Here is a 20,642-nt window from a genome sequence, read left to right on the forward strand (position 1 = left end):
ATGCAAGGGGGCGCCGATGAGACACTCTGATGCAAGGGGCGGCCGATGAGACACTCTGATGCAAGGGGGGCGCCGATGAGACACTCTGATGCAAGGGGGCGCCGATGAGACACATCTGATGCAAGGGGGCGCCGATGAGACACTCTGATGCAAGGGGGCGCCGATGAGACACTCTGATGTAAGGGGCGCCGATGGGACACTCTGATGTAAGGGGGCGCTGATGGGACACTCTGATGTAAGGGGGCGCTGATGGGACACTCTGATGTAAGGGGGCGCTGATGGGACACTCTGATGTAAGGGGGCGCTGATGGGACACTCTGATGTAAGGGGCTGCTGATGGGACACTCTGATGTAAGGGGCTGCTGATGGGACACTCTGATGTAAGGGGCTGCTGATGGGACACTCTGATGTAAGGGGCTGCTGATGGGACACTCTGATGTAAGGGGGCTGTGATGGGACACTCTGATGTAAGGGGGCTGGTAATGGGACACTCTGATGTAAGGGGGCTGGTAATGGGACACTCTGATGTAAGGGGGCTGGTAATGGGACACTCTGATGTAAGGGGGCTGGTAATGGGACACTCTGATGTAAGGGGGCTGCTCATGGGACACTTAAAATGTAAGCGGGCTGGTCTAAGGGATGAAGTCCAGGGCCAAATTTCTTTCCCAGTCCAGCCCTGATGGGTCCCATAGTTCAGCAGGAAGATTTAGGGAAGAGAGAAAGGAATTGGTTTGCTTTTGGGGCAGGCGGAGTTATTTTTAAGTGATTTGGCTCACCTGGCACTCCTGACCCCCCCCCCCCCCAAATGCTCTGCATTACATGCGCCCGACCCCCCCCCCGCACGCTCTGCATTACATGCGCCCGACCCCCCCCCCTGCACGCTCTGCATTACATGCGCCCGACCCCCCCCCGCACGCTCTGCATTACATGCGCCCGACCCCCCCTGCACGCTCTGCATTACATGCGCCCGACCCCCCCCCCGCACGCTCTGCATTACATGCGCCCGACCCCCCCCCCCCCGCACGCTCTGCATTACATGCGCCCGACCCCCCCCGCACGCTCTGCATTACATGCGCCCGACCCCCCCCTGCACGCTCTGCATTACATGCGCCCGACCCCCCCCCCCACCCGCACTCTCTGCATTACGTGCTCCCGACAACCCCCCGCACTCTCTGCATTATTGCATTATGTGCGCCGACCCCCCCCCCCCCCCACACTCTCTGCATTATGTGCGCCCGACGATCCCCCCCCCCCCCCCCCCGCACTCTCTGCATTACGTGCGCCTGACTCCCATGGATCTTTATCTTCCCCCAGTAAAAAACACCTTTACACACAGTAGGCACCCCAAGGAACACATTTAACCCTTTGATCTCCCCTGATGAAGTGTCACTTAGTGTCTGATTTGTCCACTGCCATGTCGCAGATTTTCAGGCGACCGCTCGTCGTTTTTTTTGGGACATGCTAGTCTCATGTTGAAAGTGAAGGAGGTTACTCATTATATGAAATGTTCATATGACAGAATACGTCAGAAGTGACGTCATGCGTTGACTAGTTTTGTACACGTCCTTCCATTTCTGCGCATGCGTAGTCTTGCCCTTTGCAATTTTTTTTCGTACAGAAACCGTACTAATTATACGAAAATCGGATGTTCAGTTCACATACGACAAAAATGTTATAGTCTGCACATCTGAAAATCATTCGGATTAAATTTTTCTTTCCGATTTTCATATCGTGTGTACAGGCCTTAAGTCGCTGATTGCTACCATTAAATTATTATTATTTATTTATTTATTTATTTTTTTAAAAAGCCATGAAAATATCCCATAGTTTGTAGACGTTATAAACTTTTGTACAAACCAATAAATACACGCTTATTGGGATTTTATTTTTTTTTTTTTATAAACCAAAAATGTAGCAGAATACATATTGGCCTAAATTGATGAAGAACGTGTTATATAATTTTTTTTTTTTTTGTTTTTCTTTGTTTATAGCGGCAAAAAATAAAAACCGATGATGTGAAAAAACAAAAACAGACAAAATTATATTTTGGTACAACACCATACAGCTGCGTAATTGTCAGTTAAAGTAACGCAGTGCCGTATAACAAAAAATGGCCTGGTCTTGTGGGGGAGGGGGGGGGGGATAAATCTTCTGGAGCTGAAGTGGTTAAAATGCATTTTGTTTTTTACTAAAATAAGATTTTGTTAAAAGGCTGTGAAAATCGTGACAAATCTTTTTATTCTACAGGGTCTTGGCTTTCAGAAAAAAAAAATATATATATATTTTTTTTTTTAGAGAGATAGAGATATACACACACTTTGTAAAAAAAAAAAAAAAAAAGTGTGTGTGTATAATTAATTATATATATATATATATATATATATATATATATATATATATATATATACACACATACATACATACATACATACATACACACACACACACTTTTTTTTTTTTTTACAAAGTGTGTGTGTGTGTGTGTGTGTGTGTGTGTGTGTGTGTGTGTGTGTGTGTGTGTGTGTGTGTATAATATATATATTTATTTATTTATTTTTACACACACACACACACACTTTGTGTATTTCATTAATTGGTCACCGTTGTCCATTTTTGATGAATAGAAAAACCTGTTTTTGCTGAAATATCTAGAAATGGGCTGCTTGAGATAACAGAACAATTCTTTGTCACCCTTACCTGTATCAGCTGTGACAATCCCAAGTGTTCCTGATATAAAAGAAAAAAACAAAATATTTGCAAATGATCTACAAAATTGTATAATTTTAAACACTTACAAAACTAGATCACATTCATTTTTCTAGATTTTGAAAAGCAAAAAAAAAAATAAAAAATAAAAGGGGGGGGGGGGACCAAAATGAGAGTACTGATGAGCCAAAACAGTCCTGGGTTTGGTTCAAGCTGGCAGATGTTCTGTGAACTTCAAACGACATTTGGATGCCAAACCTGAACCCCCTTTAGGAGGGATGAATCTGTCAAATTAAAAATGTTTATTTTCTGGGCTAAAAGTGTGTCAAATGGGGTCATAAGCACTACTCTACTTTTGTTTTTTTGTTTTTTTTAAATGAAATTTATTGCGTTTTTCAGTTTTTAAAAAGCAATCCATAAAGCTAGGAGAATTTTTTTTTTTTTTTTTTCAAAGCAAAGGAAACTGCAGCAAATGACTGACAGCTGTCATCGCAACCCTTTACAAATGTCATTTTGATGTAGTTAATTCTGCTCTTTAATCCTTATTGACACTCAGTTAAGTCTAATCAGCCTTAATTAAACATTAACTTTTTATTTTATTTTATTTTTTTTATTTTTTTTTATTATTACATTTATTTTGTCTGTTTTGTTTTTGTCAGTGTTGCATATAAAGGAAAAAAAAAAAAAAAAAAAAAAAAAAACACAACACGGGGGCGCACCCTTTTATTATTTGCCTCGATTTCTATCAGAAACGTCATTTTAAAAAACTGGAAAAGTAAGAAATACAATTGTTTTGTTTTCGACTACACTAACACAACTCTTTACTTTTTATTTACAACCCCCCCACCCCCAAAAAAAAAAAAAAAAAAAAAAAAAAAAAAAAAAAACACCCTTTATGTCTACAGATTAAAAAAAAAAAAAATAATAATAATAATAATAATAATAATAATAATAATAATAATAAATATACACACATACATACACACACACACACACATATATACATACACACTGTATTGGATGTGCTTTTTGTTTACTTCCCCTCTTTATTTTCACCTGGTGATCCTGCTAGTCTTATTTTTCGATTTACGTCAACGGACCATGTTGTCCAGCAAAAGTGTCAGTGCCAAATTAACAATCCAGAGCATATAGGTAACCACTACTCTACTATTTACAATAAACTGCTGGAGGTAAAATAATAAAAAAATAAATAAAAAATAAAAAAAGTGAGTGAAAGGCATGCTGCCAAGCATATATTATTCCCACAAAAAAAAAAAAAAAAAAAAAAAAAAAAAGAAGAAGTATATTAATAATAAAATCAATAATAAAATAAATATAGTGCTGCGCCACCTTACTAACCAATAATGATGGAACTCTCTACTTTATGGTATTCTCAATAAAACTTCAATATCATCACAATGCCCATTTTTGTGGTATGCAACTACACATATAAACATAAAAAAAATAAAATAAAATTAAAAATAAAAAGAAACTTAGCAGGGATGGTGGAAATCCCTCCTATAGATATTTGCAATACAGAGTAACTTCAATGCAGTCATTCAAATAATAATAATAATGATGAAAACATGATAAACTCAGTGTAACAATCGAGAGTTGACACTTTGGGAAAGGACGTGTGTTAATGGCAGGATCGCCGGATGAAATAAAGAGAACAAGCCTAAAAAAAGAAAATAAATGCAGTCTCCACATTTAAGGATTGATAATCTGCAATATATTACATTTTTGTTTTTGTATGTAATAAAAAGCAATGACAAAGTGATTCCTGAATAATCAGACCCATAGCAGAAATGTAAAACTTGCTGGGGTCCAGAGGGGTTGTGAGAGGTGAATGAGATAAAGAAGAAGTCTTCCAATGGTCGTTGCCCATGTGTGGTACCCATAGACGGTCCACCTAGCTCTACCCTCATCCATCGCTCTCAGCCCATCACTGACATCTAGTCACCCCCTGACACTTCTACATGGCATTGCCTAGTAAGGGAGGTCCAGGACCACTCACCCAGAAGAAGGAAGGTCCAGGACACGCTCGGCAGGTACATAGGTGCCTCTTCCTCGCCGTGCTCTGACCACTAATCCCGTGAAGTCAGCTGCAGTTATTAGCACTGAGCCCCGGGAATGCAGGTCAACCAGTTCTTTTCATGAATGTACATTTCTGTGATAAATAGGAACCAGAACCTCACCCTCCGGTCTATAGACAACAACGTCACCTTTAAAGAGTTCTACAGTCATCAGCTGCTTTGACTGGAAGGGCATGCTGAGTCTTGTTGTTCCTCACCTTCAGGAGGTTATGGCAGTCCATGTTTTCCCACCCTCCAGGTAAAAGCTCAGCTGCACTCATCTCTAGCACCAAGCCACTCAGCTGTGTTGGGGTAGATTGGATTCTGTGGGGTGGATTGGAGGAGGCTTCTATGGAACACCATCTGTAAGGTCTACAAACCCCATCAATGGGTCATGTTTTCCATGTAACCCTTCCATTGGGATTATTCTTGTCTCAGCAGCTGCTTTAGATGGAAAGGCGTGTTGAGTCTTGTTCCCTACCAAACCTACCATCAGGACTCTAGGTCAGTGCATGGTTTCCAGATAAAATATCTGCTGTGCTGATCTCTAGCACCAAGCTATTTAGATGTGTGGGGGTAGATTGGATTATGTGGGGTGGATTGGGGGAGGCTTCTATGGAACGCCATCTTCCAGACTGGTCTACAAGCCCCATCTATGGTTCATGGTTTCCATGTAACCTTTCCATTGGGATTATTCTTGTCTCAGCAGATGCTTTAGATGGAAGGGCAAGTTGAGTCTTGTGCCTTACCAAACCTACCATCAGGACTCTAGGTCAGTGCATGGTTTCCAGGTAAAACATCAGCTGCCCTGATCTCTAGCCCCAAGCCATTCAGCTGTGTTGGGGTAGATTGGATCTTGTGGATAGGAGGAGGCTTCTATGGAACACCATCTTTCAGATTGGTCTACAGGCCCCATCAATGGTTCATGTTTTCTATGTAACCTTTCCATTGGGATTGTTCTTGTCTTGTTCTTTGTTGTTCCTCACCAAACCTACATTGTGGACTCTATGGCAGTCCATGTTTTCCATCCCTTCATTTAAAATCTCAGCTCCACTGATCTGGAGTACCAAGCCCTTCAGCTGTGTGGGGGTAGATTGGATTCTGTGGGGTGGCTTGGAGGAGGCTTCTATGGAACGCCATCTTCCAGATTGGTCTACAAGCCCCATCGGTGGTTAAAGGTTTCCATGTAACCTTTCCATTGGGATTATTCTTATCTCGTCAGCTGCTTTGGGTGGAAGGGAATGTTGAGTTTTGTTGTTCCTCATCAAACCTACATTCTGGAATCTGTGTTGTTTACCAACACAGAGCTCTGGGCTGTGATTGGGCACAGCAGATCAGCAGGTCCTGGCTGTGAATCATTGGCTGGGACCTTCTGACAGGCTGTGCACAATCACAGTGGATGCGGGGGGTGAAGGGGCGCTCTAAAGTAGGCAGTGCCGTACACCGCCTACAACTTCTGCTCCCCTGCAGTACATTGCGGGCTTGATGGTCACCACCCAAGTGGTTGATGGCACTCCCTTTGCTGTGTCTGTTCAGGAGCAGCATTGCCACCCCGGAGTTCTGCCTCAATTTGGACTACAATCACCTCCTCCTCCCTTCATCCGCATTACATAGAGGGAAGGAGTTGTAGCGTTTACAGGAAAAATAAATAGTAGAGGAAGCTGCAAGGACCCTGGATTTAATGTCAGGATCAACTTGGATTTTTCTCGACTTGCAAAAAAAAAATGTAACTTAGAGAATATGTGAACCCTCTCCTTGTAAAACAATCCATCCTGTTTAAAATAGAAATGAAAGGTAAAAAAGGTAAAACATTATAAATACACTTTTCCACCATTTTTTTTTTTTTTTTTTTCATAAGTGATCACATTCCTTCTAAGCTCCTAATGCAGCTGAGACCAGAGTGGTGGGGGAGGAGAAACGGCAGAACACTGGTATTCCCAGTGAAAGGCTGTGGGGGTGGTGTCAGTGAATTCTGAGCATTGGAGGAGAGCAGGCTGAGTTCCCAGCATAGCAAGAGAACTGACCAGGGTGTGTTCTCCAGCTTAGTGTGGTCAGATTATAATAGGAAAGCAGAGGGACTGGCAGGAACACCGGGGATTTCACATAAGGGAAGCAATACAAAACGAACAGGAGACGTTCTCATACAAGTACATGGTACAGCAGACACATATCAAGAATATGAAGTGTTCGGTTTAGGGAGTTCCACCCTAAAAAAAAAAAAAAAAATGTATGTGCATGAAAAAAAGGGAAGATTTTTTCTATTTTTTTTTTTACTTACCTTTTTATGCCTATTACTATGTGGTCCCTCGAAATCTGCCTCCTTGGGCTCCTGACATCACTTCCCTCAGCACAGGAAGGGAGATCAGCTCTCCCCTCTCCCTCTCTAGGCGATCATCTGGGACACGTGACAGGTCGCAGGTGATTGCGTGGCCAGACACGGCACGCGCAGCGCGGCTTGCGCATGCGTAGTGGAAGCCCGGCTGTGTAGTCACAGCCGGGCGCCCACAGTCACAATGCCAACGCTGCTGAGTGGAGGGGGAGACGAGCGGGGCATCGCTGGACCCTGGGACAGGTAAGTGTCCAATTATTAAAAGTCAGAAGCTGCACTACTTGTAGCTGCTATCTTTTTATTTATTTATTTTTTTAAACGGAACTCCGCTTTAAGGACATGTGTGTGTATGTGTGTGTGTATATATATATATATATATATATATATATATATAATTATAAATAAATACATTTTAATATTATTTTATTTTCAGATACCCTACAGAATAAAATGGTGGTCGTTGCAATACTTTGTCACATCGTATTTGCACAGCGGTCTTATAACTGCAACTTCTTGGGAGGAAAAAATACATTTATTTTTTTTTTTATTTTTTTTAATAAGACAAAATCCTGGCACACTCCTCTTTTACAAAAATCAGACGCTCGGATGGCCAACAATCGCATTGTGTGTGCGAGGCTTTAGAGGAGGTTTAAGGCTAGAATGATTGCTCTGGGTCTAATGATCGTGGCGATGCCTCAAATGTGTGGTTTGAATACTGTTTACATATGTGTTTGCGAGCACGGAGGGACAGGGTGCTTAAAATAAATACGATTTTTTTATTTATTTTTAAAGGAACAGTATAAAAATAAAAAGTTAAATAAATAAGAATTTTTTTTTACTTTTTATTTTTATACTGTCCCTTTTTAAAAAATAAAAATTAAGATCGCTTTTATTCCAATTACAAGGAATAATATAAACATCCCTTTCCCGTTTTTTGTGATACAGCACTGCGTCACTTTAACTGACAATTGCTTCGTGTGACGTTGTACCCAAACAAAATGTATGTCCTTCTTCTTTTTTTTTTTTTTTTTTTTTTTAGCGACAATTTGAAATACATTTTTTTTTTTCTTAATTTTACTTTTTGCTATAATAAATATCACAATTAAAAAAAAAAAAAAAAGTTTTTCTCATATCGTCTTCCAGGACAGCCTCTGAGATATAGGGCTCCTCGCTCCGGGACAGGAAACACGTCAACCCAATCAGATAAAAAGGGGGGTCCTCCATGCACTCCTCAGTTTTTGTGTTTCCTGCCCGATGGGAAGGAGCATGTCGGGAACTAGTAGTGGAGCTCCTTTTCTCAGGGGGTGTCCTGGGGGAGCACCTGGTGGACCTTGCCCATAGCACCCCTCGGTCCGATCGGAGGGAGGAGAGGGTAGCTATCAGTCCCCGCTGCCATGAAACATTCGGAGAGAACGGGACCCCGATGTGAGGCAATCTCCCCACTATCTCGCTAACCGCTCGTACCTGGCCGGTCGGATGGCGCGCGAGAGACGTTCGGATCCACTGGCTGGCGTTCGGGTACTGCATGGAGCGGTGTGGTCTTAAGGAACGAACGGCGTGAGTGGGCGGAGTTTTTGCGTTCCAGTGTTCGGAAGTGAGAGAGACGCACTTCCGCCGGAATCACGTCATCAGGGGGCGCCGCGGGACCTGTTCCACTCCTCTGGGCGCAGCGGTGTAAAGGCTCAGGGAGACTGAGTGAACACAGGAACCATGGAGGGCACAGTGGTGCAGGTGGACTCCGGTTCGGCAGGTTCCAGCACCTCCCAGGTAAGCTTGGTGAGGGCAGACCAGGATTTACACTGGGGGGTTGAGGGGTCACTTTGACCGTAGTACCCTCCCGGGGTGGGGAACCTGCTGGTGAGGGGGGCACTTCCTAGGCAGACCCTAGAAGCACAGTGGTGTGGGTCAGGGGTGGTATTCTAATGGAACCCTGTTTTTCTTTTAGGTCAAACAGGACAGAGCCCAAAAACCTTTGCCCAGAAGGAAATGTGCCGTGTGTGGGGCTAAGTTAGGCACCGGTTGGGAGAAGCCGCCTTGCCCGGACTGTGTCAGTAGCCTTGTGAAGGAGGACTCGGCAGCTTGTCACAAAGTCTTGACATCCCTAAAGGATGAGATTGCATCCACTTTCCAGTCGTTTAAGAGTATGATGGATAGGATGCAGGGTCCTTCTGTCTCCTTACCCAGGGCCATGAGCATGCCTTCCTTGTCTGAGCCAAGTCAGGAGGAAGAGGTGGATAAGGAGAGGGTATCAAGGTCACTAGCCTCCTCTCGAACAGAGTCTACTTCTGAGTCAGAGGGGGAGGAAGAGTCCTCTAGGTCGTCCAGATACAAATTATCTTTGGACGATGTGGGTGACCTTCTTAAAGCGATATGAGATGCTGGAAATCAGGGAAGTACAGGTCCAGCTTTCAAAGCACGACTTGATGTATCAGGGGTCAAGTGCACTGAAAGACAGGGTATTCCCCCGTTCATAAATCGCTGTTTGAGGCGATTCTGCTGGAGTGGAAGCAGCCGGAAAAGAGGCAGTTTTTTTCAGGCAGCCTTAAACGGAGGTTCCCTTTTGAGACAGATGCAGGGCATCCCTGGAACAAGGTCCCCAAGCTTGATGCCCCCTTGGCTAAAGTCTTTAAAAAGACGGATTTGGCCTTTTGATAATATGGATTCACTCAGGGACCCCATGGACAAAAGGGGAGACATACTGCTTAAGAGGGCTTGGGATGCCTCTTCGATTGGGCTTAAACCAGCCCTAGCAGCCACCTGTGTGGCCAGGAATTTAGAGTGTTGGCTTACACGGTTGCAGACGCAGATTTCAGCGGGCACTTCCAGGCAACAACTGTTGAAGTCCTTCCCGTTACTGTTCAAGGCAGTGGGGTTTTTGGCCTATGCCTCCGCGGAGTCAGTCAAATTAGCCGCTAGATCTGCTGCGTTAGTGAATGCAGCCAGAAGGGCCGTATGGTTTAAGACCTGGATGGGGGACGCAGCTTCGAAATTAAGGCTGTGCGGATTACCTTTTTCAGGGGACCACTTGTTCGGGCCTGGCCTGCAAGAGGCTTTAGAGTGTACGCAGGATAAGAAGAAAGCTTTCCCAGAGAAGAAAAGGAAGGCTGAAGGAAAGCATTTTTTTCGAGGCTCTAGGCAGCAGAACCTGCAGGAAAAGGAGGTTCGCCCCAAAAAACATTGGTCGGGTCACAAGGGGAGGGGCAGAGGAGGAATCCCACAATGGGTCGCTTCAACCGAAAGTCCGTTCATACGAGATGTAATAAGGAACGGCTACAGGTTGGAGTTTGGTTCAGTTCCCCTCCCGAATTTTCAGGTAACCAGGTTACCAAGGGACCAAGAGAAGGCGAAGGCTCTGGGTCTTCTTTTGGGAGACCTGGTAGATCAAGAGGTACCGGTACAGGTACCCTTGGAGGAACGAAGCTTGGGGGTTTACTCCCACATCTTTGTGGTAAAGAAGCCTTCGGGGAAATTCAGGTTGATCTTGAATCTCCACCCCTTGAACAGGTTCATAAAATACAAACGGTTCCGGATGGAGTCAATCTTTTCGGTAACCAAGTTTCTGTTTTGGGGTTGTCACATGGCCACGATGGACCTCAGGGATGCATATTTACACATCCCGATTCATCTGGAGTCCCAGAGGTTTCTCAGGTTAGCAGTCTAGACGAGCACAGGAGTGGTACACCTCCAGTTCCGAGCTCTTCCTTTCGGGCTCTCAGCCTCACCAAGGATCTTTACGAAGGTACTGGCAGAGACGCTGGCCCCGTTAAGGCTCAGGGCTATAACAGTGATTCCATATTTGGACGATCTACTATTTATAGCCCAGTCGGTCCAACAGCTGGAGAAAGACGTGCAGGAGGCATTGGTTTTCCTGCGTTCACTGGGGTGGCTGATCAACCAGGAAAAATCCCAGTTGACCCCCTCATAGGAGGTCCTGTATCAGGATCTCTTCGGTGGAGATGAGGGAGTTTCTTCTGGCGGAGAAGATCAGGAAGTTAGAGCAGGTGGTAGCCCAGCTTCAATCAGGTCGGGAAGCCCAGATCAGAGAGGTTATGAGAGTCCTGGGGCTGATGACATCATGTTTTCCAGAGGTGGCCTGGGCAAGGCATCATCAGCGCCCGTTGCAGAGCCTTATGCTCCGTTATTGGGATGGCAAGGAGCAGAGCCTGGATCAGGTTATGCCCCTATCCTCCACCGTCAGGAGGTCTCTGTGGTGGTGGCGGGCCCAGGTCAACCTGGACAAGGGTCTTCCCTGGTCCCGACAGGCCGCGGTGGTGGGCACGACCGATGCCAGTGCATTTGGTTGGGGTGCCCACCTAGAGGGCGTCTTAGCCCAGGGGACCTGGTCAAAAGTAGAGGCAGGTCGTTCCTCAAACCAGAAGGAGCTTCTGGTGATTTTGAAAGCAATAGAAGCCTTCCAGTCCCAGATACAGGGCCGGGATCTGCAGGTTCGGTCAGACAATGTGGCAGCAGTAGCTTATCTGAACAAGCAGGGGGGAACCAGAAGCCCCGCCCTGCAGGCTATTGCAGACAGAATTTTCTGTTGGGCCGAGAGGAACTTGTCCTCGATATCAGCGATTTCATCTGAAGGGCGCTCAGAATTCGCTGGCCGATTTTCTCAGTCGGCAGAAAGTAGGCCAGGACGAGTGGTCCCCCAACAGGGAGGTGTTCGAGGAGATTGTGTCATGCTGGGGATGGCCAGAAATGGATCTATTTGCAGCAGAAAACAGGTGACAGTTTTTTTCCATTCACCCGTAGGATCAGGCCAGGGGGATAGACTCCTTTGCCAATCCATGGCAATTCGGTCTGTGTTATGCCTTCCCTCCTGTAAGGATGGTGGCAGAGGTTCTGCAGAAGTTCCTTACGGAAGCTACGGACCTCATCCTAGTGGCTCCTTTTTGGCCAAGGAGACCCTGGTTTGCCAGTCTGAAGATGTTGGCCGTTCACCCTCCGCTGTTACTTCCTGTCAGGGAGGATTTGGTTTCCCAGGGGCCCATTCTACATCCTCAGATAGAGAGACTCAAGCTTGCGGCCTGGTATCTGAGGAACAGCTCTTAAGATCGCAGGGTTTCTCAGAGAGAGTGGTCAAAACCTTGTTGGAATGCCGTAAGCCGGTAACTAGAGCGATTTACGCCAAGATAGGGAAAAGGTTTAACTCCTGGTTGCGAGAACAGGGAGTTAGACGTCCCGGCAGTCTTAGATTTTCTGCAGGCGGGGGTAGAGCTGGGCCTTTCTATCAGCACCCTAAAGGTACAGGTGGCCACCTTAAGTGTTCTCCTTCAGTCCTCTCTCCAGCAGAATCCTTTTGTCAAGAACTTCTTCAAAGCTCTGGCTAGATCCAGGCCGGTGAAGATGAAGACCTGTCCTACCTGGGATTTGTCCTTGGTCCTTAGGTCTTTGACCAGAGATCCCTTTGAACCCTTAGAGAAGGCATCCCTTAAATGTATAGCACTGAAGACAGTTTTTTTGATAGCGATCACCTCAGCCAGAAGGGTGAGTGATCTGCAAGCGCTCTCGATCAGGGAGCCATTTTTGTTAATTTTAGAGGACAGGGTTAAGACTGACCCTAGTTTTCTCCCTAAGGTTGTGTCTACTTTTCATAGGACACAGATCATTATTTTGCCAACGTTTTTTTCAACCTCAGACAGGGATGAGGTGGGATCTTTGAGTTTGTTAGATGTCAGAAGAAGCCTTTTAGTTTTTATGGACACCACTAGGGACTTCAGGAAGTCAGATTCACTTTTTGTTAATTTTTTGGGCGCCCGCAAGGGCTGCAAGGCATCCAAATCGTCTATCGCCAGGTGGATAAGAATGGCGATGGTGAAAGCCTATGATTCATGAGCAGAGAGGGCTGGAGCCCCTCCGGAGGAGATCTGCAAGGCAGCAACTTGGTCCAGCTACTCTACTTTTGCAAGACATTACCGTCTGAATTTATTGTCTGATAAGGAACAGACTTTTGGATGAAAGGTCCTTCAGGCAGTGGTCCCGTCCTAACAAGGTGAGCTCCTTGCTTATCATCTCAGAGGCTGTCCTGGAAGAAAATATGAGAAAACCGGAGTTAGACTTACCGGTAACTTTTTTTTTTTTTTCTAGGAGTCTTCCAGGACAGCCTGGTTTCCCACCCAAAGTTGTTTAAGTTGGACTAGTGGTGAGGATGTGTACTAGCGTGGTTGTTAGTGTGTTATGTGTTTCAGAGCCTTCCGGCGGTTCTTGGAGTAAAACTGAGGAGGGCCTGGAGGACCACCCTTTTATTTGATTGGGTTGACGTGTTTCCTGTCCCGGAGGGAGGAGCCCTATATCTCAGAGGCTGTCCTCGAAGACTCCTAGAAAAAGATTTACCGGTAAGTCTAACTCCGTTTTTTTTTTTTTCCCCTCAGTTTAGGCCGATATATATTTTTCTACATATTTTTGGTGAAGAAAAAAAAAACGCAATAAGCGTTTATTGATTGGTTTGTGCAAAAGTTATAGCGTCTACAGAATAGGTTATTGATTTAAGGCATTTTTTTTTTTACTAGTAATGGCGGCGATCTGCAAATTTTTTTTATTTTTATTTTTTGGGATTGCGACAAACAGATCGGACACTTTTGAAATCATTGACATTTATAAAGCGATCAGAGCTATAAATAGCCACTGATTACTGTAGAAATGATACTGGCAGGGAAGGGATTAACACTACGGGGCGATCACGGGGTTAACTGTGTTCCCTCACTGTGTGTTCTAACTGTTGGGGATGGGACTGACTGATGATGTTCCTATATACTAGGAATGCACAATCTGTCCTCTCTCCCTTGACAGAACGTGGATCTGTGTTTTTACACACACAGATCCACGTTCCTGCTCTGTCAGGCGCGATCGAGGGTGCCCGGCGGACATCGTGGCTGCCGGGCACGCGCGTTGGTTTCTCAGCAACGCGGTGGGTACGCGCGCGCCCCCTATGCCAGTGAGAAGTTGAGGACATCGTATACTGCCCGCCCAGGATGGGAGATCCCATCCGTGGATGTCATTTGACTATACGCGGGATATGAAGTGGTTAATGTACACTTAAAAGCAATTAAAAAAAAAAAAGACATGTCTGGGACATGTCTGGGATTGCTGAAATTCGTTTTTAAAAGAAATCTCTGGCTATAGAACATGTTTCTTTCTCTTCCATCATCTTGCTTGGTAAATATACATCTTTTGTGTGATTTATATATTACGGGTAAGCAAATCAAATGATTATTAAAATTTAAGATATTCCTTTTCTTTCTATATAGAATAAAATTCACCCTGAAGAAGACCACAATTAGAAGGGTCGAAACGCGTATGGGTGCTATGTGTAAGTGTTTTCTTTTCAATAAAAAGAAAAATTGGCCCTTTTTTTTTAAAGTTGTTGGGTGGAAGTGATGTTTGACATCGCTCCCGTCATCCAATGGCATAGAATTGGGCGGGGGCCATCATTCCCTCACTCAACTTCCTGCCCGTCAGGCCACAGGACTGGATCATTTCCACCACTACCAGCGGATTCGGTAAGCGGCAGGAGGGGAGCACCTCTTCCGTCTCTGATTAAAGCAAATCCGCATTGGAGACCACTTTTATTGCAAAGCAGACTGCCCGCCGTTGGTAAAAAATACCGGAGTTATGCCAGCTGATACAATGGTATATATGTGAACAGGTGCCATTGAAATGAATGGGATTTTGCTTGTTGGGCGTTTTACGAGCGTTTTATGAGGGGAAAAGTCTCATGCGTGAATGCAGCCTGGAGGCGTCGGCATACCAACACGTTTTGGACAATTTTGTGGGAACATTTTGATGATGGTCCCTTTCTGTTCCAACATGACGGAGCACCAGTGCACAAAGCAAGGTCCATAAAGACATGGATGAGCTAGTTTGGGGTGAAGGAACCTGACTGGCCTGCACCTGATAGAACAACTTTGGGATGAACTGGAGCAGAGGCTGCGAGTCAGGACTTCTTGTCCAACATCCGTGTCTGACCTCACAAATGCTCTTCTGGAAGAATGGTCAAACATTCCCATAGACACACTCCTAAACCTTGTGGACGGCCTTCCCAGAAGAGTTGAAGCTGTTATAACTGCAAAGGGTGGGCCAACTCATTATTGAACCCTACGGACCAAGATTGGGAGGCCATTAAAGTTCATGTGCTTGTCCAGCAGGGGTCTCAAACTGGTGGCCCTCCAGCTGTTGCAGAACTACAAGTCCCATCATGCCTCTGCCTGTGAGAGTCATGCTTGTAACTGTCAGCCTTGCAATGCCTCATGGGAATTGTAGTTCTGCAACAGCTGGAGGGCCGCCAGTTTGAGAGCCCTATAAAGTTTACATATGTAATTGAAAGTGCAATAAATATAAAAATGTTACATATAATTATGAATTACTTATTATTATTTATTATTATTATTATTATTATTACTAATAAACCCCCATGTCTGGGGGGGAGGGGGGGTACAATGGCTCAGCAGGGGGGATTCCCATCCCCTGTCATCCCCTGGTTGCAGAAATTTGCTCTGAGTATTGCCTTCATTAGGTAGCAAGGATGAGCAGGGAGGAGAGGGTTAAAGAATAAAAATTAAAGTCTCACATAGGAATGCTTCTTATCTATGCTGATGCGATTTCTGTGAGATAACATAGAAATGTCTATGGGGCTGAAATCGCACTGAAGTCAGAATATAATGTGACTCCCCTTGCCATGCAATTCTGGGAACCCCCCTCCCCCCGGATTGAGAACTTCTAAAGTCGCACTGGAAATCGTATTGGAATAGTGGGAAGCGATATGGGGGGGAAAAAAACAAGCAGTGTGAGAGGAGCCGCTAACTATGTGGTGCCCTCACTATATAGCCGAAGGACCGCTACAGCCTGGGCTTACATTGATGGGAGGGCGTACATAGACGTCCTCCCATACTAACACGGCACACTCTGTGATCACCAAGTCCTTGGCACCCGGGTGATCACAGATCGGAGTAAAGAGCCGATCCCGGTCCCATACCACGTGATCAGCTGTCAGCCAATGATGGCTGATCACATGATGTAAACAGAAGCCGTTAATCAGCTGCTTCTTTTTTTTTTTTTTTTTTTTTTTTTTTTTTCTCATGCTGACAGTATGAGGCAAAAAGAATAAAGCCGATTTCCGGTTTCTGCAAAATGGACTTCGGTCCTACACAGTGCCCACTAGGGATGAGCTTCGTGTTCGAGTCGAACATACGTTCGACTCGAACATCGTCTGTTCGCCCGTTAGGCGAATTCCGAACGTTATGGGCCGTTCGCGCCAAATTCGTGTGGCGCTCACGGCCCACAATGCACTGCATCATCGCAGTGCATTGCTGGCTCATGATTGGCCAAGCATGCACTGCGACCCCCGCATGCTTGGCCAATCACAGCGCCAGCAGCGAGGAGAGCCATAATTGGCCACAGGCAGGATGCCTGTGGCCAATCATAGCTCAGGCTGTGTAGTACATGCCCCACACTATATAAGGCGGCCAGCGCGGCGGCCTTGTGTAGTGTGTTGGCGTCTGAAGCAGTTAGTGGGTGTTCTGTGTACCTTCAACACAGTACACACCGATCGTTATCGGACGATTTTCGATCTTGCTCTTCTGTAGTGGTTGTTGTCTGCTTGCCCTGACCGCAGTATACACCGCTATATTCACCTCACCTATATAGCTAGTGATCTATCTTTTATAATAGAGCTTGCAGTCAGTAGTGTTAGGAGCTTGTGCGTGCTGTCTGCGTGCTCTGTACCCAGTACACACCGCTATATCCACCTACATAGCTGTTCTCTATTTGAGCCCACTTGCCATCTGCAGGAGTTATTGGAAGTTGTGTGTGCCTCCAGCACAGCACAGTATACATCTGTATATACCCCTTTATCTCTGGTGTTCTATAAATAAAGGCATCTGCAGGAGTTAGTGGGTGTTGTGTGCCTCCAGCACAATATACACTACCCAACTGCTGTTTTACCCAACTCCCTTCAGGCCATTACCATGTCTGGAAGGCCAGCAAGGAGAGGCAGACAGGCGCAAGCCGATAAAAGAGGGCAAGCAGGCTCTGTGTCTAGAGACAACAGTGCTGGTCGTGGACGCGGTGCATTGTCATCAGCACGTGGCCATGGGACACGCTTGTCCTTCTTTTCGGCAGCTGGACATGTTGAACCGCAACATGCCAACGACTTGGTAGAGTGGATGACCAAGCCCTCTATATCCTCCTCATCCTCTCTCACCCAGTCTCAGGGTACTAGCAAAGCAGCTGCCAACGCATCTTCTTCCCTCCTCTCAATGTCATCATCAGTGACTCCTTCCCTAGACCCACCACGTCCTCCTGAGGAGTCTCCTGAACTCTTTGAGCACAGTGTTGGGTACATGCTCCAGGAGGATGCCCAGTGTTTTTTGTAGCCTCTGATGATGACACTCAGCTAGAGGAAGGCAGTAGCGTGAATGCAGAGAGAGGGGATGCTCAAGAAGGACAGCAATCTGGCAGTCATGTTCCACAAGCTGCAGCATACTGCCAGGTTTGCTACAGCGATGAAGAGGGAGGGGATGATGAGGGCACTGACTCCACGTGGGTGCCTGGTAGGAGAGAGGAGGAGGAGGCACATGTCCAACGAGGCAGAATGCCCTCCGGGGGCCAGCTTAGGGGCAGCACACTGACTGAATCACACCACAGAGCTCTGCCTGTGCAGGGCGCTGCCTCTGCACGTTATTCTAAAAGTTCTTTGGTGTGGGCCTTTTTTGAGACGAGTGCATCAGATCGCATCGCTGCTATTTGCAACATATGTCTCAAGCGTATCTCACGTGGCCAAAACATCAGCCGCTTGGGCACCACATGCTTGACCAGACATATGTTGACCTGCCATGCAGCTCGTTGGCAAGCGTACCTCAAAGACCCACACCAAAGAACAAAGCGGACCTCTCCTTGATCCTCAACAGCTGGCATCTCCAACCCCACTAGACCTTCAGTCCTCTCTGAAACCTGCTCTGAGAAGAATGAAGGTGTAGAATTAGGTGCGTCACAGCCAAGTGCTTCCGGGCACTCTGCTAGCAGTACACCCACGTCCGATTATAGCAGGCAAATGTCCCTGCCCCAGCTGCTGGACCGGCGAAAGAAGTTCACTCCCAGCCCTCCACATGCCCAGCGGTTGAATGCTAGCTTGGCTAAATTGCTAGCACTTCAACTGCTGCCTCTTCAGTTGGTAGACTCTGCCCCCTTCCGTGAGTTTGTACAATGTGCGGTTCCTCAGTGGCAGGTCCCCAAACGCCACTTTTTCTCACGGAAGGCGATTCCGGCTCTCTACCGGCATGTGGAAGGCAATGTCCTTGCCTCGCTGGACAGGGCAGTCAGCGGTAAGGTGCATATTACCGCTGACTCATGGTCCAGCAGGCATGGACAGGGATGTTACCTGTCTTTCACGGCCCATTGGGTCACTCTTCTGGCAGCTGGGAAGGATGCAGGACAAGGTGCAGTAGTGTTGGAGGTTGTTCCGCCACCACGCCTCCAAAATGCTACTATTGGTTGTGACACACCTCTCTCCTCCACCCCCTCCTCTTCTTCTTCCTCCATGGCCTCTTCCAGTGCTCTGTCCTCAGAACCAGCGGTGCTCCGTAGGCGTTCCAGGGGCTACGCAAGTACGCAGGCAAAACGATGCCATGCCGTGCTTGTGCTGGTTTGTTTGGGGGACAGGAGCCACACTGGGGCGGATGTTTTGTCAGCTCTGCAGGGGCAGGCCGAGAGGTGGTTGACGCCACGCCAGCTTAAGCCAGGAATGGTGGTTTGTGACAATGGCACCAACCTCCTCTCCGCCCTCCGACAGGGACAACTGACCCATGTGCCCTATGTAGCTCACATCCTTAACCTGGTGGTGCAGCAGTTCTTGGGCAGGTCCTCCCGGCTTACAGGATGTACTGAAGCAGGCCAGGAAAGTCTGTGTGCATTTTCGCCGATCATTTAATGCCTGTGCTCGGCTGGCTGAGCTCCAAAAGGAGTTGAACCTGCCCAAGAACCGCCTTATATGTGACATGCCCACCGGGTGGAACTCAACGTTGGCCATGCTGCAGCGGCTGCACACGCAGCAGAGGGCCATCAATGAGTACCTGTGTGACTACGGCACCAGGACAGGGTCAGGGGAGCTCGGTTTTTTCTCACCACGCCAGTGGGGCATGATCAGGGATGCATGCACTGTCCTGTCACCGTTTGAGGAGGCCACAAGGATGGTGAGCAGTGACAGTGCATGCATCAGTGACACTGTACCTTTTGTCCACCTCTTGGAGCATACGCTGCATGGAATAATGGACAGGGCACTTGAGGCAGAACAGAGGCAGGAAGAGGAGGACTTCCTTGCCTCTCAAGGCCCCCTTTATCCAGACAGTGTTCCTGCTGTGCCACCCATCACACAGGAAGAGGATGAGGAGGAGGAGGATGATTGTGTCAGCATGGAGGTGGAGGCTGGCACTCAGCATCAGCAGCAGCAGCAGTCTTGTAGGGATGATTTACAGTCCCAAGAAACACGTGGACTTGTACGTGGCTGGGAGGAGGTAGCTGCGGATCATGTTGCCCTTAGTGACCCAGAGGACTCCGGACCGAATGCCTCAGCTAACCTACGCTGCATGGCCTCCCTGATCCTGCAAAGCCTGCGGAAGGATCCTCGTATTCTTCGGAACAAGGAGAGGGACCATTACTGGCTGGCCACTCTCCTTGATCCACGGTACAAGGGTAAGGTTGCCGACCTTATCTTGCCATCGCAGAGGGAGCAGAGGATGAGACATCTCCGGGAGGCCTTGCAGAAAGGTCTGTGCAAGGCGTTCCCAGAGACTGGGAGGTTACAAATTCCTGGTCCTGGACAACGTGTTGCTGAGGCATCAGTCAGAAGGAGCGGTGGAGAAGGTGGCCGTCTGACCGATGCTTTCAGACAATTTTTTAGTCCGCAGCCCCAAGGTATGATCAGTTCCAGCAACGATAGGCAGCATCTGATTTACATGGTGCAGGAATACCTAGGGGCAAGGTCAGACTTGGACACCTTTCTCACCGAAAATCCTCTGGCTTACTGGGTCTTGAGGATGGATCACTGGCCAGAGCTTGCACAGTATGCAATTGAGCTACTGGCCTGTCCTGCATCCAGCGTTCTTTCGGAACGCACCTTCAGTGCTACTGGTGGCTTTGTTACCGATCACAGGGTGCGCCTGTCCACCGAATCAGTTGATCGACTGACCTTCATCAAGATGAATCCGTTTTGGATCACCCACAGCTACCAAGCACCTGAAGCTGATGTAACCGAATATTTTTTTTTGAAATATCACATCCCTTCAAGACTGCCTATGCTGATGCTGAGTGACTGTCCTGTTATGTTGATTGTCTATCCTCTTCCTCCTCCGCTGATATGTTGGAAGAACATTTCTGGTTCTGGGTGATGCCATCAGCTCAATTTTTCTGCCCCTGTTTAACAGGGGCGTTTAATTACAATTTTTGATGCAATGCTTTGCAGCAGGGCTAATTCCTGCAATAAAACTAGAGTATATGGGAGAGGTTGCAGTGTGGTGGCACCAGTGCCTAAGGCCCAA

General features: G+C 46.9%; 1 protein-coding gene across 1 annotated transcript in view; it reads right to left on the bottom strand.

Annotated features, from left to right (window-relative positions):
- Positions 1 to 4,962, bottom strand: part of LOC143925631 (transmembrane protease serine 9-like) — a 117,469-nt gene extending 112,507 nt beyond the window's left edge. Inside the window, exons 1-2 of the mRNA XM_077450097.1 lie at positions 4,724 to 4,962; positions 2,698 to 2,727 (exon numbers count right to left, since the gene is read on the bottom strand). Of these exons, the coding sequence (XP_077306223.1) occupies positions 2,698 to 2,727; positions 4,724 to 4,763 (70 nt within the window). The 5' untranslated portion in view covers positions 4,764 to 4,962. The remainder of the gene's footprint in view (positions 1 to 2,697; positions 2,728 to 4,723) is intronic.
- Between the last annotated feature and the right edge of the window lie 15,680 nt (positions 4,963 to 20,642).

Source organism: Lithobates pipiens, unplaced genomic scaffold (genome assembly GCF_037356315.1).
Source record: "Lithobates pipiens isolate NorthernLeopardFrog02 unplaced genomic scaffold, aLitPip1_a1.2 Scaffold_22, whole genome shotgun sequence".
NCBI classification, from domain to species: Eukaryota; Metazoa; Chordata; class Amphibia; order Anura; family Ranidae; genus Lithobates; species Lithobates pipiens.